Genomic DNA, 26,486 nt, shown 5'->3' with positions numbered 1-26,486 from the left:
AATATAAAATAGAAGTATTGTTTAGAAAAAAACAATGAGAAGCAGGAGAACATAAAAATATAAGGCACTGGAGAATTTCCAGAAGTCATGATCAACAGAGTCAAATATTACAGGAGGGTTTTATAATTAAGCAGCCCATAACACACACCGGCCACTGTAGTATGTAGAATACAAAGCATTTCTGGATTTGGAAATTGGAGCACATTGGTGACTTTTATTGCAGAAGTGGCAGCACAATGGTGTCAGAAATGAGATGGTTGGTTGAAGAATAAATGGGAGGTGGGAAAGTGGAGATAGCAATTGTAAAATGGTATTTTAAGGATTTTGGTTGTGAAGGGCAGAAGAACTGTATTATAGTAGCTACACTTGAACAAAGGGTTGAGAGGAGTATAAAATTGGAGAAGCTTGCATATCCACTTAAGACAGAGTGGGTGGTAAGGTAAGAGAGAGGAAAGGAATAAACAATAGATCAAGATCCATGGGAAAATGAAAGATTTGAAGCTAGCTGAATTTGAAAGAAACACCTTGCCATTAAAGACTGAAAAAAAAGAAACGACAAGTCAGAATAGATACAGCTAATGTTGAAGGAATGTTGGAAAGCACTGTAGGGAACTCACTACTAGTGTCTGTTGTTTTGTGTGAATGCAAGATTTATCTGTTGATTAAGGAAAAATTGGGTTAGGTGGCTTAAAAAAAATACGGAGACTCTATGGGTCACTTACTATGGACAATTAAATAGGAAGTAAATTGGAGGCATATAAATGGATTTCAGGCAATGCTGAATGTTTACCACAGCTTTTTAGTCCAAAATACAATATGGCACCAATATAGATGGTTATATAACTTTCCTACAATACTAGAAATGCATCATATTTTATTAGGAAAGCAATTTTGCAGATTGATCCATTATTGAGATATAGCAGAGTTGATGGAGAGGAATGAGAAGGAGCTTTATTAATTAGGACAGGTTCAGTCAGAGGATAGCAAACTAGGGGTTGCAGGTCAAATACAGCCTGCCCCCTTTTCGGAAACACAGTTTTACTGAAACACAGCTATTCCTATCTGTTTATGTATTGTTATGGCTACTTTTGTGCTATTCCTATAACGGCATAGTTGCGACAGAGACCTTCTATCTGGCCCTTTACAGAAAATGCTTTCCAAACCCTGTACTGGGTTATACTATTACAGTAAGAAAAATGTATTGAAATATCTCAATATCTTAATAAACTAAAGTTTATTTCCTATTCATGCTCACTTCCAATGTAGGTCAGGACTCTGCTCATTGTATTAATAGTAAGGTGAGAGAGGCATCATCTTCCTATGTCCTTTAATCACAGCAGCTGTGGGAAAGATAACATAAAAATTCACACAATGCTTTTAAAACTTCCTCCCTAAAGTGAAAGATATTACTTTCTCTTTTATTACATTGCTCTATGCAATCATATGGCCACAATTACTTTAAAGCGAAAGGGACGTGTAATCCTATCAATTGTCTGGAAGGAAGAGACCACGAACATTCGCAAACGGTCCTTACGAAAACAACAGACACCAAGGAAGTGGAAGAAGGTGGAAGGAGTAGTTGAAGTTATATATGATCAGGTCATTTCCAGATATGGAATACCAGGAGGTATGGGATGACTTCATGGAAAGAGGGATTAAGAGCCCAGCAGGCACAAATACATCAGATGAGAAATATAGTGAAGGGAAATACGAGTGAGATAGCAGGAATGGTCTGATGTGTTCATTTTAATGCTATTTTATATTGTACTAGGGACAAATCAATAGCATCCACTTTTTAATTTTCATGTACTTGATTAATTTTAATGAATACTGATTTCTACATTATCTACATATCATTTTTTGTTTCAGAAGTAACATGTAATACTCCTTATATTCCAAATGGTGTCTTCTCACCTATAAGAATTAAACACAGAACTGGAGATGAAATCAGGTACGAGTGTAAAAATGGTTTTTATCCTGCAAACCAGGGAAATACAGCAAAGTGCACAAGTAGTGGCTGGGTACCTGCTCCAAGATGTAGCTGTAAGTTCCATTCATATCTTGACTCACTTCTTAATTCTGAAATTACTTTGTATTAAACACAAAAAATAGGGGTATAATAAAACCAAATATCTATCTTATTGTTTGTATAAAGTAAAGCCTTGAGAAATATTCTTTACGTTTCAAGGTAACCAATTTTAAATAGTGTGAAAACAGTTTTGCAAATGAAAACCTAATTTTCTTACTCAAAATTAAATTGATGCATATGTATGTTTATGAATGTCTATTTCTCTAATTAATAAAATTTTTCCAATATCCGAAATCAAACACTGGGTAAAAATAGTGCCATTTAACACACAGTACATTAACTATTTTTTGCATTGTAACAAATTTGCCTGAAAACATACTTGCTTAAAATAGCAAACCTTTGTTATATCACAGTTTCTGTGGTGTAGGAATTTGGGAATGGCTTAAATGGGTAGCTGCGAGTCAGACTGTCTTCTTGTGCTGCAGTCAGGACAGTGGCCCTGGCTACTGTCATCAGAACGGTTAGCTGGGCTGGAGGATCTGCTTCCAGCAGGCTCCCCTCACATAGCTGCTGTCAGGAGGCCTCAGTGTGTCACCACCTGGGCTTCTCCATGGATTGATGGGATGGCAGTAAGTTTCCCCAGAGCTACTGGTCTGAGAGTAGAGGAAGCCGTGTAGAAACCATTATTACCGACTCACACACTGTTACTTCAGCCATCTCGATTCTTTACATGTGAGGCACTAAGCCCAGCGCATACCCAAGGGGAGAGAAATTAGGCTGCAGCCTTTGGAGGGAGGAGTGTTGAAGGACTTGTGTGTAACTTCTTACAACCATCCCATGTAGCAAAATGCCACCAAATTAACAGAGAATTTTATTTGTGGGATCTTTCCTTTGCCTATTTTTATGTTTTTTTCCATCTCTGCAATCATATTCCTTTTCTTCCTATCTAGTGTCCATCAGTTTGATGGTTTAGGAGAAATGCAGTACAAATTCACTATTGGACTGATACTGGGGATGACAGCAGTGAATCTGCATCAGGACAGGTTCACCACACTCCTGTGTGCTAGGCTGAGTCTATTAAGATAAAATTTACCAGTGATAGCTATAAAAATTCGGGACTCGAGTCAAAGAAATTATAGTACAGACATATTAGCAACAGCTAAAAATGAGTGAAGATTTTAATCAATTTTAAGATCCATTTGAATCAACACTATGGTAGAACCACCATAACTGCTAATCAGACTACACCCTACATTGGTAGAAGTAGAAGAAGTAGAATGCAAACATTCTAAGTCCTTCCATCCTCAGTGCTGATCAAATGCCACGTGGAATGTTGTATTCCAGGGATGCTTCAGGGAACCATTTTGTAAAAGAGATAAAGACAGATTCATATGTGCCCAATGAGAGAGAATAGTGAAGGAATTCAAGCCTATGGTAATAATAATATCTATTTTTAATTATGCCTCCTTTTTGTACCTTTTGAAAAGAAATCTCAATGGGCTATTTTATTCTGTTGATATTCTTGAAACACCATAATAAGGTGGATAACCATACTTGTTTTGAAATCAACCACCAGATTCCAAATCTCTGCTCTACAAATTAATGGGCAATTTACTTGAGTTCTTGGAGACACAGTTCCTGCAAATCCAAAGACTCAAGCTCACCCAAGGCAGAATTGTTGTTAAATGATACACGTCTTGATAGATCATGATGAAATTTGTAAAACCCAATGGTAAATAGAAAATATTCCAAATCTTTAAAAAGTAGTGGGGAAAAATGTAAAATGTTACTTAAAAAAAAGAGACTCAGCAAACATTTTAATTTCAACATTGGAAGCTTCAAATAAATGGGGGGGAAATTGTTTAATTATAAAATAAATGGTCTGTTGGCCAAGAAACTACAGCTAGAGAGGTATCATTCACTAGTCTTTGTTAAAGATGGCATTTACGATATACAAAGATTCCAAGTTTATAATCCATATAATAAGTGTGTAGAAACTACTTGGAAAATTCCTCTAATCACACAAAAAAGAAACTGGATCACTGAATTTAAGAAACTTGAAGAAGATGATAAAGAATATTTGATGTGCCTACGTGTGTGTGATGAAATTCTTTTTAACACGTCATGTAAGCTTTCTTGAAATAGAATCATATTTCATGGAAAAAAACTAATACTATTTTGGTATTAAAAGTACTAGATTATTTCTAAATAATCCCTTGAAAAGGCAAATTTTTGAAAAATATTATATGTAAACCTATTAATATGAGAAATATAGCACTTTAAGATATATATCTAATTATTCAATATATATTAATAAAAATAACTCAGCAAAATGTAATATTACATCTCCTTTAAAATATTTTATGACATTAAAAACATTTTTTCTGCCATTAATATTAGACAAATAAATGTTTAACATAATTTTAACTATTTCGATATTAAGAAATATTCCTAGTCCATTTCTCTGGTTAAATAAAGAATGGAAAACTTGCCCCAGTGACTTGTTTGAGGCATGAATTAACAATGTTATTTTCCTGTGTGGTGTTATCAAAGGAAAATCTTTTTGTTTCTCTATGTTTCTTACATTGTCTTCAGTAAATAGAAAAAAAACCTAATGAATTTAATTGAAAACAAACGAACAAAAAAGCTATCTGCTTTGCTCTGAGAAGAAAAGGCAGTACTTTGATTTCTGGTGAAAACAGAAAAGAAAGACATGAGCTAAGTGGTAAAGCCAGCACAAAGGGTCATTTACTCAGCCGGGGCTAGAATATGTGTACTCAGGAGGATGCATTAAACAGGTCTGTACAGTTTTCTTCCTGGAGAGTCTTCATACAAATTCATATAGCAAGTGACCCACAAGACACAATTTCATCTTCATTTGCAAAGACCTTTTCACATATCTCCATCATCTGAGTCCCATAACTTTGTGTTGACCTAGAAACCCTAATGGAACAAGTGTAATTATGCTAATAAGAGGAATATAATTCATTGGTCAAAAAATTCATCTCTAATGTGATTGTTCATTAAGTAAAACATTATTTATACTGTTTTTTAATTTTTTATTGCAAGTGAAGCCTTGTGATTTTCCACTAATAAAACATGGAGAGCTACACGATGAGAGAAGTAAGAGACCATACTTCCCAGTAGCTGTTGGAAAGCAGTACTACTATCACTGTAACCAAAATTTTGTGACTCCTTCAAGACATTACTGGCAATACATTACTTGTACACGAGATGGATGGTCACCAAAAGAACCATGTCTCAGTAAGTAAATCTCTCTACAACTGCATATGTATAAAGCTTCTGAAGAGTGGAGAGAGGAGAGCACGTAAGTGATTACAATTAAGTCTTGTATGACAGAAATAGGGCCAAGGGAAGAGGTGTTCAAGCAAAAAGACCAAAATAGGACTTTTCCATTACGAAGAGGTCTTCATGAAAATCATATGAGAAATACATGTGCGACTTTACAAGAATATCTGTATAATTTGTACATATTTTAATTATAAAAACTAACAATAAACAACATTGAATATAGATATACCTTATTGCACGAACATTTGGTAGTAGATTCAGTTTTTCTTAAGATACACATTATTTTTGGATATTTACGCAGTCGTGTTTAAACGTTGTAAATATAATTTTAAATTGCTATTTTGAGCAAATTTATGTTTCTCATTTACTTTATTTATCATTTTTGTGGTCCTTAGGAGAATGTTCTTTTAATTATGTGGAAAATGGGTATCGTCCATATATTTCAAGAAAATATTTACAGGGTGAATCTGTAAAAGTCAATTGCTATTCTGGCTACAGTCTTCCCAATGAGCAGACCACAATGACATGTACAGAGAATGACTGGTTCCCTCCACCCAGATGCATCCGTGTCAGTAAGTAAACTGCTTTGAGATCCTAGCATGTTTATAATTTTCTAAGGCTCATCTGTGTTAACTGTGGCAAAATATTTATATCAATTTCTTGTTTTGCAAATGGACCTGTTTAGTTTTATATTTTTTCAATTGTATATAAGTTGATATATATATTTCTTGATAAGTGTATAGCAAAATAAACGTACCTATCAGTAGACATTAGTCACGAATACAGTAAAAGAATTTGAACACAATATTTGGTGGTTAAATTATCATATTAATATGTACATTAAAATAACTTAATCATTTGACTCAAAATGATTATAAAATTATAGTTTAAAATAGAAAATAAATACAATGATAGCCAAAATGTCATTCATGTATTCAAGCATTGATATGACATTGTTACAGGAAAGCTATTTGTCACTGAGTTTCTCTGGAATATATTACTAGGAACGGGTCTTCTGGGACATTGTGCATGTTCTACTTTAGGAAGTTTCCTATAGTACTTGTTCCAGTATCAGTAGTTCCTTCCGGTTTTACATCATTGTTAATGACTGGTGATGTAACATTTTAATATTCACAAATTGAGAGTGGCTATAAAATGTTATCGCATAGTAGTGTTAATTTCCATTTCTTTTATTAGTAATTGGGTTTAGCATGTTTATGCATAGTTTAATTGGTATTTAATTATTCTAATCTGTGAAATGCAGTTTGATCTTTTTGTTAATTTATCTTTTGTGGAGGTTTTGGTACTTATTTGTTGGAATCTTAGTAATTGTGACTATTAATTCTCTTCCAATTATATGTAATACAAATGCATTTGTTTCTGTGGCTACTATTTTTCTTTAATATTTATTGTGAATATAAATTGTTCATTTTACTAAAACTTATCAATCTTTTTCCATAGTTAATGTATTTGTTTCTATTGAAAGTAATACTTTTCTTTAAAGACAGAGACATTGTACTGCATTTTATTGTAAAAAGTTACAATATTTTCTCTTCCCTTTTTGTATTTTTAATTCATTTTATGTTGATTTATGATAATAACTATATTTCCTTTTTTTAAATATGGAAAACTCAACATTTCCTCAGAAATCTTTTATTGTACCTTTCCATATGGTATATTATATATTTATTTGTGTATAAAATGGCTGTCATTCTGAGTGCTCTATGTTACACTGTCAGTACATAATTTTTCAACCAGTGTTCCAGTAACCCTATGTCTTAATTATATAGGTTTATAATAAGTATGGATATCTAATCATGACCTTTCATCCTTGTCTTTATTCTTTATTAGTCTCTTTTTTGAGTCTCATCATTCAGTGTCTGATGATACTATTATTTTTTTTTTTCCTTGGTAGACTTTTCAAATAAAGGTTAATGATCCATCTTGATTTGATGTGTAATTTCTCCTGATATCAAGCAACTCAAATGTTATGCCTCTTGCTTTGGTTTTGGAGCTGGCAGAGTCAACCACTTATTTATTTCCTTTCTTTCTCTCTCTTTCTTTGTTTCCCTCAGTGACCCATATCTCTCTGGATCAAGTTATTAATAAGAATTTTGCTATTTTACTGTTCATGCTAGGCCCTGTACTTTAGTCAGGTTATTTATCTACTTTATGGTGATAATATAATTAACAAGTCTTAGCTTTATCTTCATGACGAGGTGTTAACATTCTATTATCAACATATATTCAATCATCAGTGAATCATAGAACTTTTCAATGGAATCAGATCTAAATCTCTCATAACCAGCAGAGAACAAGCAGAGGAATTCAAATATACCTGAGTGTGTGCAGTAGATATATATTGGAGTGTGTCCTGAGTGGTTTCTTTTGAAATAGTCCCCGAAAAGAAAACATTAGCCCAATGGATCACAGAAAACCAATTGCCCTTAATTTGTTGTAAACTTGAATTAGTAATGCCATTTTGACTGATGCTTCTGAAGGTACAGAAGTTCCCCCTCATCTGTGGGGGACAAAAGGTACAGTAGTCCCCCTTATCCATGGGGGATACATTCCAAAAGCCCCAAGTGGATACTTGAAATGGCAAATAGTATCAAACCCTATATATACTATATTTTTTGACTAATAACCAGGAAGGCTACTAAGCTACTAACGGGCAGGTAACTAACGGGGTGCGGATATACTGCACAAAAAGTGGATTCATGCGCTGGGTGGAACAGAGCTGGATGGCACAAGATTTCATCATGCTACTCAAAACAGCACAATTTAAAACTTATCAATTGTTTATTTTGGAGTTTAGCACTAAATAGTAAATATTCCATTTAATATTTTTGGACGATGGTCGACCACGGATAACTGAAACCGTGAAAAGAAAAACCACGGGAAAGGGGGGACTCTGGTACCACTTTTTCAGTCTTCCATAGTAGACAGTGAACCCCCAGGATTTATCAGTATTTTTTAGTGGCAAAATCGATTATTAAATCAAGAATCTCTATTACTAGACCTATATCTAACATTCTTAATTAAAACAAAATTTTTGATGATCCTCCAGGTATCACTTTTTAGAAATTTACATATAGTAAAATCATTTTTATTTTTTGTTACACAATTCTATGACATTTGAAAAATACGTTAGTGATGCAAGGCCCAAGACAAACTCTAGTAGGTTAACAGTCTTTTTGCTGCCGAAACATCCCTCATGCTGGCCTTTGTAGCCACATCATAGTCCACCTCTAGCTCCTGGAAATCACTGTGTACTATTGATACCTGCACTGCTGCTTTCTCCAGAGAGTAACATATATGACATCTGTTGAGAACGTAATCTGTTGAGTCTGGTTTTCAATTGGCATAATTCATATTGTTAAGTGTATCGATAGTCTATTTATTTATTTAATTGTTTGTGTGGGTGAGTGTTATCCACTGTATCATGTACCACGGCCTGTTAATCCATTCACTCACTGAAGGACATTTGGCTTGGTTTTGGTATTTGTGAATCATGCTGCCAAAAAATATTCACCTCTAGTTTTTCACATAAACAAAATTCATTTATCTAGAAGTGGGTTTGCTGGATCAATGGCAAATATATGTTTATTTTTATAAAATACGGACAAACTCTTTTCCTGAGTGTACTTTCTATATTCATATACTCAATGTATGGGAGTTCTGATTGTTTCACAGCCTTGTCAGCACTTGGGATGCTGAGGGGTTTTTTCCCATTAAATTATCCATTGTAATATGTGTGTGGTGGTATCTCATTCTTTGGTGACTAACGCTGCTGAGCATTTTTTTTCTGTGCTTATTTGCCATCCATATAACTTCTTAAGGTGAAGACTGTTCAAATCTTTTGCCCACTTTTCATTTAATTGCTTCGTTATTACTGACTTTTGAGACTACTTAATGTATTCTCGCTACAAGTCCTTCATTGAGTAGATGTTTTGCAAATATGTTTTCCCATCTGTAGCTTTCCTTTTCATTCTCTTAACAATGTCTTTCATTGAACAAAAGTGTTTAATTTTATGCTATCCAGTGTATCACATTTTTCACTTATGGATTATGCTTTTTGTGTCATCTAAAATCTCTTGGCCTAAACCAAGGTCATATACTATTCTAGAGGTTTACATTTCACATTTAGGCATGTGACCAATTTTGAGTTAATTTTTGTATAAAGTATGAGCAATATATTGAGGATTATTATTTTGCAGTTGGGTGCCTTATTGTTCTAGTACCATTTATTGAAAATATCATTTTTTCTCCCTTGAATTGCCCTTGCTCCATTGTTAGATAGCAGTTGACTCATGTATATGAGTCTATTTCTGGATGCTCTCTTCTCTTCTACTGTTCTGTATGTTTATCCTTTCCTCAATATCATGGATCCTTTTTCTTAGCATAGCTTTATATAAGTCTTAAAATCTGGTAATGTGAGTTCTTCAGCTTCTTTTATCTTTTTAAGGGGTGTTTTGCTATTCTAGTCCCTTTGCCTTTCTGTGTGACTTTTAGAATCAGTGTGTTCATCTGTACAAAACATTGTGCTTGGTTATTGATTGGGACTAGGATACATTTATAGATCAATTTTGGGGAGAACTGATGTATAACCGTATTGAGTTTTTCAATCCATGAACATGATACATCTCCTTATTTAGTTAGATCACTGATTTTTTAAAGCAGTGTTTTATCGTTTTCAGCATAAAGATTCTGTGTGTATTTTGTTAGATTTAGTTATAACTAAATATTTTGTGTTTTATCATGCTTAAACTACAATTTCAATTTTTTCAGTATATATAGTTTGTTCATGTTATCTATTTCTTCTTAAGTGAGCTGTGATAGTTGTGGCTTTAATAAGTTTGATAATTCATCCAAATTGTTGAATGTATTGGCATGTCATTATTCATAATATTCCTTTATTTTTCTTTTAACATACATGAAAACTGTAGTGATACCATTTCTGTCATTGCTGATATGGCCATTTTTTTTTTTTTTTTTTTGAGACAGTCTCACTGTTTGGCCCTGGCTAGAGTGAGTGCGGTGGCGTCAGCCTAGCTCACAGCAACCTCAAACTCCTGGGCTCAAGCGATCCTTCTGCCTCAGCCTCCCGAGTAGCTGGGACTACAGGCATGCGCCACCATGCCCGGCTAATTTTTTCTATATATTTTTAGTTGGCCGATTAATTTCCTTCTAATTTTAGTAGAGGTGGGGTCTCGCTCTTGCTCAGGCTGGTGTTGAACTCCTGAGCTCAAACGATCTGCCCACCTCGGCCTCCCAGAGTGCTAGGATTACAGGCGTGAGCCACCGCGCCCGGCTTGATATGGCCAATTTTTAATCTGTATTTTTTTTCCCAAGTCTGTCTAAAAGTTTATCATTTTAGAGATCTTCTAAATAACAAGCCTTTGGTTTCATTTGGTATATTTACTTTTTTACTTTATTATTTCCTCTTTGATCTTTATTGTTTTCTTTCTTCTGCTTACTTTGAGTTTAACTTCTTAAGACTTTAAGACCTTAAGACTTTTTCTAATGTTTTAAGGTAGAAGCTAAGGTCCGTGAAGTAGAACCCTGTTCTTTCCTAACACAGATATTTTGTAAGAGCCATTTATTTCGTATTGTTTCATTGTCATTCCACAAATTTTAATATGTGGTTTATCCACTGGTGTTTTGCTGGAATAGGGTGGATTGCCGAAAAGGTTTACTGGGTTTTTGGGTACGGGAAGTGAGAGAAATATTGCCAAAATCTTTTTTGTTTCTTGCTCTTCTCCCTGTTTTTTAGCTAAAAGAACAAGCTTTGAAACTTTTTAAGTTTGTAGGTTTTTGTATTTGGTGTTGAAGACCTTGAGAATTACCTGTATTAAGTTTTGGTTTAAAAGGTTGTTTATTATAGATCAACTTGATCTTTTCAATGCTTATTTTTGAACTTTATTAAGGCTGGTGTGGGGTACATTTATCCTAGCGCTAGTTGTTTAGAATATTAATAAAGCTTCTTCTGGTGTCTTTACTAAATGATCTGGATGTTCAAAGGCATCTTTCAACTCTGATCAAATATGAACGCCTCCTAATGTTGTGTTCTCCGGGAATCTGTCACCTTTTGTTCTCTGGTGGTTGTCCTTCATCTGGTAGTTACTCTTTGTCCATTCTCTTGGAGTTTTGCCCTATTGTACAGCGTGTCAGTATTCAGCCACAGATTTAGGGAATTACTGCGCAAACCTATATAGCTCTTTCACTCCATAGTTTCTTCCTGTCTGGCTCTCTGCCCTGCAAATTCTAGTGACCTCCACGTCTTTGAGAACACTGATTTTTATTTCTGCTATTCAGCAAGACTGCCATTTTCTGCTTGGATTCTTTCTGCCTGTGCTGTTGTCTGGAAAATTTCTCCAAGCTTAATGTCACCTTCACAATAAACTCCCCTCATTTGTCTCTTTTGTTTTCTATTTGATTTCTTCTCATATTTTTATTTTTTTTCAAAATTTATGCTTATATTGAGTTTTGTTTGCTTTCTTTTTTCTAATTTCTTGTAAACAGCAATTTTCTGTTTTTATTATTTTCTTTGATAGCTATTTAATAAGTTTCCCTCTAAGCACTACTTTAGTGTCATCTCACAAAGTTTTAAATGTGTCTTTATTATCATTGAATTCAAAATATTTAATGTTTACTCTTTTGATTTCCTCCTTTCTGTGGGTTATTTTTAAATGAAGCTGGGTTCTGAGAAAAAAACCTAGTAATTGACAGTAACTTTTACAGTCAGTTTACAGAAACAGTAACTTTTACTATTTCAGGTTTAGTTATACATAGTTTGAGGAATTTTCATTTTGGCCTTGGAAGAGAAATAAATGTGTTGGTCTTTCTCATCTTCTTTGAACTCTCTGTATCCCTATGGTTTGATGCACACCATAATGATGACATTTCAAATTCTGGGAGCCAAAGGCTATGGCAGCTATTCTGGCAGATTTTCTAAGATCGTCACCTCCTCTCAGGTATTCCAATTGGCTAAATAAGTTCTGGGATTGCCTAAAATATCCAGACTAGGCAAGATTTAAAATTCCCAGGAAAGAACACATTGCCCGCCGAGTTCTGATATGCTGTATGATTCTGGATTCATTAGACAGATTTCTAATTATTTCTTAGAAGGGATTATAAGTGTTTGAAATCTTGCCTTGTTAAAAAAAATTGAGAAAGGGTCTTGATGTAATATCTTTGGAAACTCCTAACTTATTTCCTTTGACAAAAGAACTTGGATGATTATGATTATCTAGGTTTTCACTTACAAATGACTCATTTTTTATATCATCATATTATTTAAGTTCTTACAAAAATGTTGTTGAACATATGCTTATCTTTTCCTGATTTTATCCCATTTAGAAACATGTTCAAAATCAGATATAGAAATTGAGAATGGGTTTATTTCTGAATCTCAGTTTACATATACCTTAAATAAACAAACACAATTTAAGTGTAAACCAGGATATGTAACAGCAGATGGCAAAACATCAGGATCAATTACATGTCTGCAAAATGGATGGTCAGCTCAACCCACATGCATTAGTAAGTAATTTATTATGTTAGTTGTTATTGTACAGATGATATGCAAAAGTTCAATAGTGTTGTTTTTTGAGGGGGCTGATGTGGTTTTACTTGAAAAGATAAAGAAAAGACTTTGAGAAAAAAGTGTATATCATTTTTTTCCTTTTAAGTTTAATTACTAGCATATCAGTCCACCTTTCTGTGCAAGGTTTTATTTATTTATTTTTTTCACTTTAAAGCATCCTGTGATTTAGAAACTATTTAGGAAGCTTTACATACATTCTGGTGTAAACTCATTTATTTTTAGCTGAGACTTCAATGACAATTATATATACTTGTTTTTAGGTGATGATATTATTATGTCAAAATCTTTGCTCTTAGATGTAAGAGTAATGTTTTTAGTGAAGATATGGATCTGTAATGCATAATCGCATAATAATTTATCCTTTATAATTTATACACTTGACATTGTAGGATAGGTCCACTTGTGGATATCCTTCCCCTTAGAAAATCTTCACAATTATACAGATAGTGGAGAGAGAGAAATGTTTCTAGATGGTAACAATTTTTGCTGTGTTGAAAGATTTCCCTTCCACACTATCTAGATATTTATAAAGATTTTCTAAGAACAATTCACTCAGTTTATGTTATTTATCCCAAAGCCTCTTAGTACTATTTTTGAAATATTTAATATAATTGCTTTAAGTGAAGTGAACACTTAAATATCCATTCATACAGTTCTTGTTTTTTTTTTTTTAAATGTCTATGCTTAATATGGGGTCTAGCTGCAAAAAGATATTACCCCTCATTGAATCTTAAATCCAGCTGATGAAAAAAATAATTCACCTCATATAAAACTCATTTTATACTAAATATACTAAATTTTGATCAATAGTCATTAGAAGACTCTCTTATTATGGAAAAGAAAATGTCATATATAATAAATGCATTGATCTTTTTATTCAATTAATTTTTCTCTTTTACGTATACATCATAATTACTAATGAGTCTCACATCTTAACTTACAAAATGCTATTATGCTTTCCCATAAACAAAGTAATATACACCTGCAGTGGCCTGTTTTGTTTCTAGTATTTTCATAAATGCATAAGTATAATTTAATTGAGAAAAATGTTCTTCAAATAAATTTTTCAGAATGTTTAAATGATGAGAAAAATGCTATGCAGAAATACTTTTCATTTTTAGTAACTATTTCAGGACAATATTTTATCATTGGTAATCTTATTTTTATACCGTAGTTAATTTATTAGTATATACTAATCAATAAAGCTTTTTCTTATTTGAATGGGAATTACTTAGAATGTTCATTAATTACATTAGAAATGATATTTTCAATTTTATTATATACTAGAATCTTGTGATATGCCAGCATTTAAGAATGCCAGAGCCAAAAGTAACAGCACATGGTTTAAGCTCAATGATGTCTTGGACTATGAATGCTATGATAGACATGAAAACAGACACAAACTTACCACAGGTTCCATAAAATGTGAACACGACGGCTGGTCTGATACACCCATATGTTATGGTAAGTACTGTTTTTTCAGGAATTCTTTTTTCAGGATAAAAATAAATCTGTATGTGTTCCATTTTTTAAAATTTGAGTTGTCTAGAGACATTTTTAAGGAGCAATGTTTAAAATCATGGTATCTCCTGATTTAACACAAACTTGGAGGAGAAGGGTGTTTGAAACCCAAAGAAAGAAATCTAGCTTTAAAATAGTACATTAAATTAATGTTTCCTATGAGCCATCTACCTCACAGCTTTGTGATTAGAGTATAATTCTTTTTGTTACCCAAAATGCAAGCTTTGAAATTATTTAGAACTGGGCACCTCTTACCAAAATTATTGTTTGTTACAAGTTCCTCAGCTGTTTTGTTCCTGAATTTCAGCTTTACACCTTCTACCTTGAGTGTTAATTTTTGTACTTCCTGAGTGTAGCTCTTTATTTTCTAACTTTGACCAGTTCTGTGGACTATTACATGAATCTCTTTTAAGTTTGCCAATCAGCCGTCTGTTTTCCAGGGTTAGAATAGGGCTTGAATCCGTGGGAAAATGAGTGTATATACAGTGTTCCAAGCCAAAGGAGTAGTAGGTGTAAAGCTTTGAAATATAAATACCAATTTTCACTTAAATAATTAGTATTTTTAATGTAAGAGAGTAATTTTATGCTTTGACTACAAAAAATATAACATTAAATTTTATAAATGTCAGTGATTTAAACCAGATTCAGTGTAAAGAAGGTGAATTTACAAATTAATTTTTAGGACAGATATAGTGCTGTTTAATATTAGAATATTTCTCAAGAGTCCCATATGAATTTAGAAACTACATAAAACCTAATATGCAGCAATTTTTTAAGTAAACAGGTTTATCTAATGCCCCTCTGTATATGAATCACCCAGTACCTACCTCATTTTTACATGGCATATATAATTTTATTTTGGCAACGACTGATTATATATTCTCATTAAATTACTTTACCTTCCTTTTTAGAAAGAGAATGCAATCTTCCAAAAATACATGTACGCTTGGTTCCCGATCCCAACAAAGAGAGTTATAAAGTTGGAGACGTGTTGAAATTCTCCTGCAGACCAGGACTTACAAGAGTAGGACCAGATTCGGTTCAGTGCTACCACTTTGGGTGGTCCCCTAACATCCCAACATGTAAAGGTGAATATTTATTTTTAAATTGCTGAAACAAGAATTAGAACTTTGAATACTAATATTTTTTTCTTCTCTTAATTTTCTGTGGGCTTCCAGCATCTATAATGTAATGCATTAAGTCAGAGATATACCTGTGGAGCACGTGTTGGGGGGTGGATACCTCAGGTTCCTTATTTAAGTTAATCTCCAATTGTTTCTTGAGAAAGGTATCACAAGTATTCATAGATACATAGATGGTGGCTGTCTTAGTCTGTTTTGTGTTGCTATAAGGGAATATTGAGGCTGGGTACTTTATAAAAAAGTTTTATCTGCCTCATGATTCTGATGGCTGTAGAGTTCAAGACTGGGCATCTGCATCTCTTGAGGGCCTCAAGCGGCTTCCACTCATGGGGAAAAAGGAAGGGGAACCACTGTGTGTAGAGATCACATGATGAGAGAGGAAGCAAGGTGGGGAGGAGATGCCAGGCTCTTTTTAACTAATTAGTTCATGAGAACTGTTAGAGTGAAAACTCACTCACCCCAAAGGAAGGCATGAATCTCTTCAGGAGATATCCACTCCCATGGCCCAAACATCTCCCATTAGGCCCCACCTCCAAGACTGGGGATCAAATTTCAACATGAGGTTTGGAGGGACAAACATCAAAACCATAGCAGTGGCTAAAATTGGAGGGACTTGTTTTGTTACTTTTCGTTTTGCCTACAATGCCGCCATTAATATTGTGCAGTTAATATAGCCTGGGCTTTAACTCAAGTTTCACTGAGTATGTCTAAACAATATTTGAGCAGCTTAGAGCCAATTCAATTGCATGTATTTGTTAATCCAATTTAAAATATGTTGAGCAAATGCTTGCCTCAGTGATGGTATATTTTCAAGAAGTTACAATGAAATGTTTCCAGGAATATGAAAATTAACATAATTTTCATAACCACATTTACTACTCCATTTGCATGCATCTTTAAAATATCAGACTAGTGAACATATTTAAAAACTTCTAATATGCCTCCAAGATGCTATTTCAATATCAGTAATAAAACTGGGAAGTATAAATCTGGTATAAACAACATTCTTTTTTTATTGTTTAAGGATGCTAAAAAATTATATAATGAGGAATAAAGAAGAAAATCTCTCCATTTTACTGGATTTTTAAATTGTAAAACAGACAATTTAACTATTATTTACATAGTATTTCTACTGTAGAGCAAGTAAAATCCTGTGGTCCACCCCCTGAACTCCGCAATGGAGAATTTAACGGAACAAAGAAAGCAGAATATGGACACAGTGAAGTGGTGGAATATGGTTGCAACCCTAGATTTCTGATGAAGGGGACTAGTAAAATCCAATGTGTCGATGGAGAGTGGACGACCTTGCCAATATGTATTGGTAATGTATAAAATATTAATGTTTAAACTTAAATTAACATTGTTTTGTATTTATATAAACATGAAAATTGTGTTTCAACAAATAAACATATTTTTGTGAAATTCACACAGGGGAGGAGAGGACATGTGGAGATATACCTGAACTTGAACATGGTTATGCCCAGCCTTCTTCCCCTCCCTATTACCATGGAGATTCAGTAGAGTTCAACTGCACAGAAACATTTACGATTATTGGACACAGATCAATTACATGCAGGAGTGGAATGTGGACTGAACTTCCTCAGTGTGTTGGTGAGAATACACTTCTCAAATCGACATTTGACGGTTTAATATTTTTACTGTAAGAACAATATTTGCAACCATATTTTTGAAATTTAGAAATATGTCTGAAAATATAATTTTCATATGAAAATATGAAAATTATAATGAAACCAAACTTTTGTTGTTTATAATTTAATATATGTCTATAGAGGAAAAAAAACCCTAGGAATAATAGAATTTTAGAAATCTTTCATTCTTTGATATTAATATATTTTTATCTTTAAATGTATGAAGCTCAATTTTACTTATAGATTGACATATCATTATATATGAGTACCAATTACCAAGAAAATATAACTATTTTACATAAATGCCATTCTTGTTATTATATGCCACTCTTTCTTTCAGGCCCTGGAAAACAAAGAAATAAAGTCGACAAAATACATATTTGCTACTCTCCCACAAAAATCTTGCCTTTCTCAAAGCTTCTAAGAGTGATAATTTCTGTTTGTTTCAAATGTAGCCAAGAGAAGTTAATGTGCTACAGGTGGGTGGGCCACAGGTCCCCGTGGCTGGTCATATAGGTCAGTGACGGCAGACAGTCAGGGAAGGGGCTGGAAACAAGTCCCACTGATGGACCCGTGCTGTAAGTGAACAATCCTGCCCTTTTGATGGTCAAGTCTTTGATGACTAACTGGAAGGAGCTTGAGGACCCTCATTCACTTTTCTCTTAAACTGAGTTCTTCCACAGAGTTTTCCTGAATCCTGCATTCAAGGAGACTCCTGTATGTCTGGTCTTAGTCTTCCAATGGGTTAATTAATTCCAGGAAAAGGTAGAGCTCCAGACAGCAGGGATTCATGCCTGTTTTGCTTATTGTTGTGTTCCCAATACTCAGAAGACTGGCTGACATAAAGGAGACAGACAATGAAAGTTTGTCAAAAGAATCAATACATCTTGTGGTTTATTCCTTAAATTTTTGCTATATGCATTCCTGTCACAGGTATTGCCAATCCTTCAAGACCTAACCTTATTTTTTTCCTCTTCCATCTTCACAAATGATTTCACCACATTTCAGATGGGTGGGGGGCAACCAAGGAAATATAAGGCATGAAAGCTCTCAGCTTTTCATTCTAACTTACATCAAAACTACTACTTCAACTATTATTTCCTCTGATGTCAGAGTCTGCCTTCCCAAGGTTAATCTTCTAGCTATATTCAGCTGAATACAACCAACCCCCTTCCAGCTATCATAGGCCTTAGTCCAATTTGCCACTCTCGATATTTGTTTTGTACCTTCCACTACTGTGGCTTTTCCCCTCCTCCCTGTATGCTTGCGTTAACCCAAGAAGCAAAGAAATCCTACCGGAAACCAGTCTATTCCAGGGCACAACAATCCCCACCACCACTCCTCTCGACTCTGTATCTTTCTTCAGTTCCCGTTTCTTACAGAATATCTTGTTTTGTCTTCCTCAGTCTCAGGACCCGTCCTAAGAAGGGGCCTAATTCTCAAGTTTCTAGTGTGTTTTGAATTAGGCTACTTTATTTTTTTAAGGGTGCGTCATAAAATCGTTACTGTTCTTTGGCAAATTATTTAACATTTTTTACTCTGTTCATCCTCACTTGACTCTGCTTTAAAAATCATAAACAACAAATATTATCAGAGACCTGCATGTATATTTTATCAAATTCAAAAAGGAATGCCATCTTCAGTTAGTTTTGGAAATATATAGTATATAAAAAGCTTCTATAGTCCATATTTAATTCATAACAAAGCTAGCACAAAGTTATTATGGCATTATAATATTATTGGATTATATGATGATTTGCTTATATTAATAAAATAGCTCCTCAAAGACCCTAATATATAGAAAAGAAGTCATAACTTTAAGCACCCAATTTCTTATTCTAAGTATTTGTCCCTTTTTTTGTGATCACACAAAAGATCTGCTTAAATATTAATCATCTATATGTTTGAGATGTATTTTTCTTATTTATTAGAGTACCTCATTTGAAAAATATATTCAAATTAGCAACTTCTTATGTTCTCACAATGTTTTATTTTAATGTTTTAATATTGTGGATTAAAAATAATGGTGTTTGAAATAAGGAAAACGAATGTGAACATTTGTATAGATTTGAAATATGGGACTGAATTTAGTCATGTGATGACTGTTCACTATGTAGATCATCCAAAACAGTAAAGCTGTATACTCTTCCAGTTCCCAAAGTATAAAATATCTTTACGACAGACATTCTTTCTGATATTTCAAGGACTGAATGCAGGGCTTTTGTTTATACATAATAGTTCATCTCATGCAGTATGATCAGGAATAACTTGATTGGTGGAATTTATAAGTCATAATTTTATTATGCAGTTACTATTAACTCTATAGCTATTTTATGTAAGAGTTGTTTTGATTCTTATAATTAGTATTTTCATGGTAATATTTTCATTTTATAGCAACAGATCAACTTAAGAAGTGTAAATCATCATGGCTCATTTTAACCGAGGACAATACACAAAATAAGAAGGAATTTGATCATAACGCGAATGTAAGGTACAAATGTAAAGGAAAATCATCAGAACCCAAACACTCAGTCTGCATAAATGGAAGATGGGACCCTGAACTGATCTGCCCACGTAAGGTCTTACGTGCAATGCTTGCAAAAATCTATTCTCTTTCTCATTTGTGAAACTAGTACCTCTGTGTCTTTTAAAAAATGTAGCTATTTATTATTACAAATGATTCTTAACCTGGAAGGTAATTCAGAAACTAATGAAAACATGGTTTCTAAATACTAATTGCATCTTGTGCATTAATTACCTTTCATATAAAAAAACATACATAAACTTGATACTTTTAAAACAAAATCTGGACACTACATGTACTCTTTACTGTTGGAGTGCCACTGCTTCTAATTTCTTTTATTGCAGACAAATGCACCTGTGATTTAACTGTTACACATCTGCTTATGTACATGTGTACATAACCCTACCTACCTGTCTGTCCGTCTAACAGTCTATTTACCTACTTGTTTATCCTACATCTGTCTCACAAGCTGAGTCATCTTGACACCTCCAATTCCACTTGAATAGTGCAGGAATCATTCCAGTCTTCCCACTTTTCCTATCTGTAGTTTGCTGCCCAGTTGTGGGGTACCTTGCCTCACTGCCCTCGATAGTTTTACCAATATCTGACAGTCTAGAATATAGAGAAAGCAGTGTCACTGCAATAGAAAAACCAAATTTACTATCTACATTTCATATTTAGAGTCTTTAAGGAAACAAATAATATTTAAATACAGTGAGGTGTACGTGTTCTACATTTTTTCCTTGAAGTTTTATAGTTTTAGCTTTTACAGTTAGGTTTATTGAAAGGATCATATGGTTATTGTCCTTCTTTCTGTTAATGCTATATATCACATTTACTGATTTGCAGATGTTAAACCACCTTTGCATCCTTTGGATGAATCCCACTTGATCATAGTGAATGATGTGCTTAATAAGCTATTGAATTTGTTTTGAACGTATTTTGTTAAGAATCGTTTGCACCTCTGTTCATCAGGAATATTGGCCTGTAGTTTTCTTTTATTCTTTTGTCCTTGTCTGGTTTTGGTATCAGGGCAATCCTGGCCTCCTGGAATGAATTGAAAGAATTCCCTCCTCTTAAAATTCTTGGCATAGTTGGAGAAGAATCGGTATTAGTTCTTTTTTCAATGCTTGGTGGCATTAGGCAATGGATTTGTCTGGTCCTGGGCTTTTCTTTGTTGGGAGACTCTTTATTAGTGATTCAATCTCCGTACTTGTTATTGGTCTGTTCAAGTTTTTTATTTCTTTCTGATTCACTCTTAGTAGGTTGTATGTTTCCAAGAATTTATCTATATCATTTAGTAAGGTCTTCCAGTTTGTTAGCATATATTAATAGTTCATGATATTCTCTGATGATCTTTTGTATTTCTGTGGTAATGTCTCCTTTCTCATCTCTGATTTTATTTATTTGAATCATACCTTTTTTTTTAAGTCTCACTGAAAGTTTGTCAATTTCATTTTTCTCTCCAAAAAACCCACTCTTCATTTCATTGATTTTTTTCGTATTGCATTTTAGGCTCTCTTTTGTTTATTTCTGCTCTCATCTTTATTATTTCTTCCCTCTACTAATTTTGGGTTTAGTTTGTACTTGTTTTTCTGACTCCTTCGGGTGCAATATTAGGTTATTTAAGCTCTCTTCATTTTATTGACATAGGCATTTATTGCTGTGAGCTACTGCCTTACAACTACTCATGCTGTATTCTATAGGTTGTGGTATGTTGTGTTTTTATTTTCACGTCTCAGGAATTTTTTAAATTTCTCTTTGATTTCTTCATTGACGCATTAGCTATTCGGGTGCATGTTGTTTAATTTCCACATATTTGTAAAGTTTCACGGTTCCTCCTGTTATTGATTTCCAGTTGTATACCGATGTGGTTGGAAAAGATACCTGATATGATCTCTATATTCTTAAATTTGTTAAGACTTGTTTTGTGCCCTAACATATGATCTGTCCGGGAGGATGTTCTATGTGCAGTTAAGAAGAATGTGTGTTCTGTAGTTGTTGGATGGAATATTCTGTGAATGTCTTTTAGATTCATTTGTCTAGAGTGCAGTCTAAATCTACTGTTTCTTTGCGGATTTTCTGTCTGGATGATCTGTCCATTGCTGAAAGTGAGGTGGTGAAATCCCCCATTATTATTGTACTGTGGTTTCTCTCTCCCTTTAGTTCTGAAAATTTTTGCTTTATGTATTTAGATGTTCAGCTGTTGGGTGCCTGTATATTTGCAATTATTATATGCTCTTGCTGAAAAGATCCCTTTATCATTACATAATGACCTTCTTTGTCTCATTTTAACTTTTTTGATTTAAACTCTATTTTACCTGACATAAGCATAGCTCCTCCTCCTCTCTTTTGGTTTTTATTCGGATGGAATATCTTTTTCCATGTCTTCACTTTTATTTTATGTGTTTCCTTACAGTTGAAGTGGTCTCTTGTAGGCAGCGTAAAAGTTAAGAAACTGGGGTCATGTTTTTGGATTCATTCAGCAATTCTGTCTTTTAATTGAGCGATTTAGTCCATTTTAGTTGAGATTATTATTGGTAGATTAGGATTTACTTGTGACAATCTGTTAATTGTTTTTGATTGTTTTGTAGATTCTTTACTTTTGTGGCTTGGTGATTTCTGTGGTGCTAACCTTTGATTCATTTCCCTTTCTGGTTTGTGTGTCGTCTGTAATTTCTTTTTTTTTTTTTTTTTGGTACAATGGGACTACCATAAGGAATCTTGTACTTATAATACACTATCTTCAATTTTAAGCCGATTAACAACTTAACTGTGGTTGCATAAAAATACTCTAGACTTTTACCTGCCCCCCACAATTTATATTTTTATTGGCTTAATTTACGTCTTTACATATTGCATAAAATATTTATATATTGCACGTTACTAGACACACTGGAGGTTTGAAAGATTTACATAACACCATTGCAGTGCTAAAATATTTTAGTTTGATTAGGGAATAACTTCCACTGGTAAGTTTCATACTTTCACATGTTTTCATGATAGTAATTGTCATCCTTTTACTTCAGGTTGTGGCATTCCCTTAAGCATTTTTTGTAAGACTAGTCTAATGGTGATGAATTTCCTTTTTTCCCAATTTTGTTAATATTTTCAAATAACCAATTTTAATCCTCTCAATTTTCTACATTTACTCTATTTTTAGCTTTCTTATATTTTACTATGGTTAGCTTTTCTAACTTTCTTTTCTATTCTTGTCAGTTTTCTCTTTTTCACTTATTTTATTGTTTTATTCCTTCTAATGAGTTGATTTTAATTTTGCTTTATTCATTCTTAAGGTGGAAAATTAAAACAAGGAATTAAATGATCATACTTTCAAAATATAAAACTTTAAAGCTCCATTTTTAAGTACTGCTTTAGCTGTGTCCCATAAAGTTACATACATGTGTATAAGTACATATTATTAATTGATCTGCCACTTCACATATTTTCTTATTTCCTTTGTGAGTTGTTCTTTCACTCAACAATTATTTAGAAATTTGTTTTAAAATTTCCATTTATTTCTATATAGCTTATTTTTATTGGCTTCTAATTTAATGCTGTTTTTATAGAATACTGTATGATTCAATATTTTAAAATTTATTTATTTTTTATTGCACAGCACACAGTTTGTCTTGGTAATGGTTCTATTTTCACATAAAAATATGCATATATTCTAGTGGTAGATGTAGGCTAAAGTATGTCACAATGTTCTTCACCTTATATGCCCATCTCTCAAATTTGTTAAACAACTTCTTACTCAGTTACACACTATCACAAAATACTGCAAATGACAATGAGTACAGTACGCATCAAAATCAATAGGATATAGTTAAAGCATGCATTAGAAAAACATGCATTAGAAAACAAAGAACAAAATAAAAGCAATATCTATTACAATGTAGAGGTAGAAAACAACATACACTAAAGAACATAGAAGGAAAGAATCATTTAAGCATAAATAATTTATCTTTAATAAGTAAAGAAAATAAATTAATGAGAATACATTTAAAAATATGTCAAAATATTTTAAACCAGAAATAAGACAAAATATTGTTCATAAAATGTGAAAAACTTTTATTGCCATAGGCAAAAATAGAAAACGTGAAGTTATTAATAATCGTTAATGAAGTTTATTTGGTTAAATGTCTTCCTAAATTCATAACAAAATGTCAGACTACTGAAAGAATTTACAAGACTTCACAGGATACACTTATATAAAGCTTTAATGAATTAAAATATATGGTATAATAGGAGAAAGCGAACTCAGGAAATTAGAGAGAGATCTGAATGATTCCAGGTAAATCCAGAGGCCTCCCTCAGTCAAACAGGACATGCTTCATCTTCAGGTTATGAACCCAACGAGATAATTCTGCGGTATTTCAGTTTAATAGGAGCTCACACACGTTTAGAGAGGTGACTTTTATATCTGATCATATAACTAAGTTAGGCCTATGTAATCCATTAAACTGAGTGCATATCATCAATAATATACCCCTAAAGAGTGTAGATAAGCTAATAAATGGCAGTTCCAGGGAGTTTCCAACTTTGAATAGCATGCTATAACTCATTAGTGAAGATATCTATTGTTTCTATTGGCTAGGTATCAGTACCAAATTATTAACTAAATGCAATTCTTCCTCTGGCTAATCAGCATCCATTGGCAAACTATCTTGTAAGGGTCATTTGATCATATATCTCTCTAAAAAGACCCTGATATCAGTTTTTATTTAATGCTTCTTATTAAGAATGTATAATACAGTTAAAACATCCTAAAGATTAGAAATAATTAAAAATCTTGCTTATAAATTATGCAAGTTTATTTACACAACAAATAGATGGACAAAAATACAAGGAAGATTATAGTATTGAAAAGATGATAGTATTAAACTGGTATACAAGCTGAAACGTATAACACATGTAAACATAGAACATAAGAATCATATGATCATTTATGAAAGTTATTGACTTTTCTATTTATTGAAAATTATCCTTTAATATTTTAAAATTAGTCAAGAAGTCTAATTTTAATATTTTTTAGATGTACAGATACAATTATGCCCACCTCCACCTCAGATTCCCAATGCTCAGAATATGACAACCACATTGAATTATCAGGATGGAGAAAAAGTATCTGTTCTTTGCCAAGAAAATTACCTAATTCAGGAAGGAGAAGAAATTTTATGCCAAGACGGAAGATGGCAATCAATACCACAATGTGCTGGTCAGTAGTGTATAACTTGCTTTACAAAATCCTTTCAAATGAGATCAATATTCTCCTGTGCTTTGTGTAAACAAACCAGATGAAGATCTTTCTCTATTACTTTATCCTGACACCATAAATTATGATCTAGACACATAAATCAATCACCATTCTTTCACTCCCATTCCTGTGGACAAAATACAGCCCGAATCTTTCAGATATTATGTAAATATCAGATAATATTTTTGTTTATACATAATTTACTCCCCATGATGTATAGGGCATTAATGGAGAGGATACTGAACAAGAGGATGGTAACATAAATATTATAAAACCACATATCCTTGCAAGTTTCCAAAATTTTCTGTTTGTAAATAAGGTTATTTGTTCAAATACACTATTTTAAAATCCCAAATAGCATTTGATTTTATATTTCAATTTATTCATTTTATTTGTGCTTGACCCTTTGATTTCTGTTCTTCCTCTAGAAAAAGTTCCATGTTCTCAACCACCTCCTATAGAGCATGGAGCCATCTACTCATCTGGATCTTCAAACGAAAGGGAAGAAACAGTCGAAACCAAGCTTTATCCACATGGTGATAAATTAAGTTATGTTTGTGAAGATGGTTTCGGGATATCTGATAAAGATGAGATAACATGCTACATGGGAAAATGGAGTTCTCCACCTCAGTGTGTAGGTGAGGACAGTAGGAAAACTCAAATTCTGTTTACAGTACAATTCACTAAAGGCAATCTCTTACGTGGCGAATAGTATGGAGGTTCCTCAAAAAACTGAAAATAGAACTATCATATGACCCAGCAATCCAACTTCTGGATATATATCCAAAGGAGGGGAATTCAGTATATCACAAAGATATGTGCACTCCTATGTTTATTACAGCACTATTTACAATAGCAAAGATTTGGCATCGACCTAAGTGTCTATCAAAGGGTGAATGGATAAAGAAATTGTGGCACATACACTCAATGGAGTATTGCATAGCTACAACAGAGAATGAAATCCATCATTTGCAAAAACATGGATGGAACTGGAAAACATTATGTTAAGTGAAATGAGGCAAGCACAGAAAGACAAATCTCACATGTTCTCACTCATATGTGGGAGCTAAATATTAAAAACAATTGATCTCATGGAGACAGAAGGTAGAATGATGGTTACCAGAGGCTGGGACGGGGGGAGGGAAGAGGAAGATAAAGTGGGGATGGTTAATGGGTGCGAAATATAGTTAGTTAGATAGAATGAACAATCTTGGATAGCACAACAAAGTGACGATAATCAACAATAAGTTAGGCTATATTTTTAAATAACTAAAAGAGTGGAATTAAAATGTTCCTAAACAAAGAAATGATAAATGCCTGTGGTGACAGATACCCCAATTACCCTGATTTGATTAAATTCACATTGTATGCCTGTATCAAGACATAGCATGTACCCTAAAAAGATATACAACTATTATGTACCCATAATAATTAAAAATT

The 26,486-nt window shown here is 33.2% G+C and overlaps 1 protein-coding gene across 2 annotated transcripts in view; it reads left to right on the top strand.

Moving 5' to 3' along the window:
• LOC105815321 (complement factor H-like) overlaps positions 1-26,486 on the top strand; it is a 103,243-nt gene that overhangs the window by 30,155 nt on the left and 46,602 nt on the right. For both annotated transcript variants that reach the window (XM_012650470.1, XM_012650469.1), the window contains exons 7-17: positions 1,870-2,043; positions 5,099-5,293; positions 5,737-5,913; positions 12,704-12,886; positions 14,238-14,414; positions 15,383-15,559; positions 16,752-16,934; positions 17,045-17,224; positions 19,657-19,836; positions 24,825-25,007; positions 25,475-25,684. In XM_012650470.1, the coding sequence (XP_012505924.1) occupies positions 1,870-2,043; positions 5,099-5,293; positions 5,737-5,913; positions 12,704-12,886; positions 14,238-14,414; positions 15,383-15,559; positions 16,752-16,934; positions 17,045-17,224; positions 19,657-19,836; positions 24,825-25,007; positions 25,475-25,684 (2,019 nt within the window). The remainder of the gene's footprint in view (positions 1-1,869; positions 2,044-5,098; positions 5,294-5,736; positions 5,914-12,703; positions 12,887-14,237; positions 14,415-15,382; positions 15,560-16,751; positions 16,935-17,044; positions 17,225-19,656; positions 19,837-24,824; positions 25,008-25,474; positions 25,685-26,486) is intronic.

The sequence above is a fragment of the Propithecus coquereli genome, unplaced genomic scaffold (genome assembly GCF_000956105.1).
Source record: "Propithecus coquereli isolate 6110/MARCELLA unplaced genomic scaffold, Pcoq_1.0 Scaffold328, whole genome shotgun sequence".
Taxonomy (NCBI): domain Eukaryota; kingdom Metazoa; phylum Chordata; class Mammalia; order Primates; family Indriidae; genus Propithecus; species Propithecus coquereli.
The sequence above is the reverse complement of the archived record's forward strand: the minus strand, read 5'-3'. Positions and strand labels throughout refer to the sequence as shown.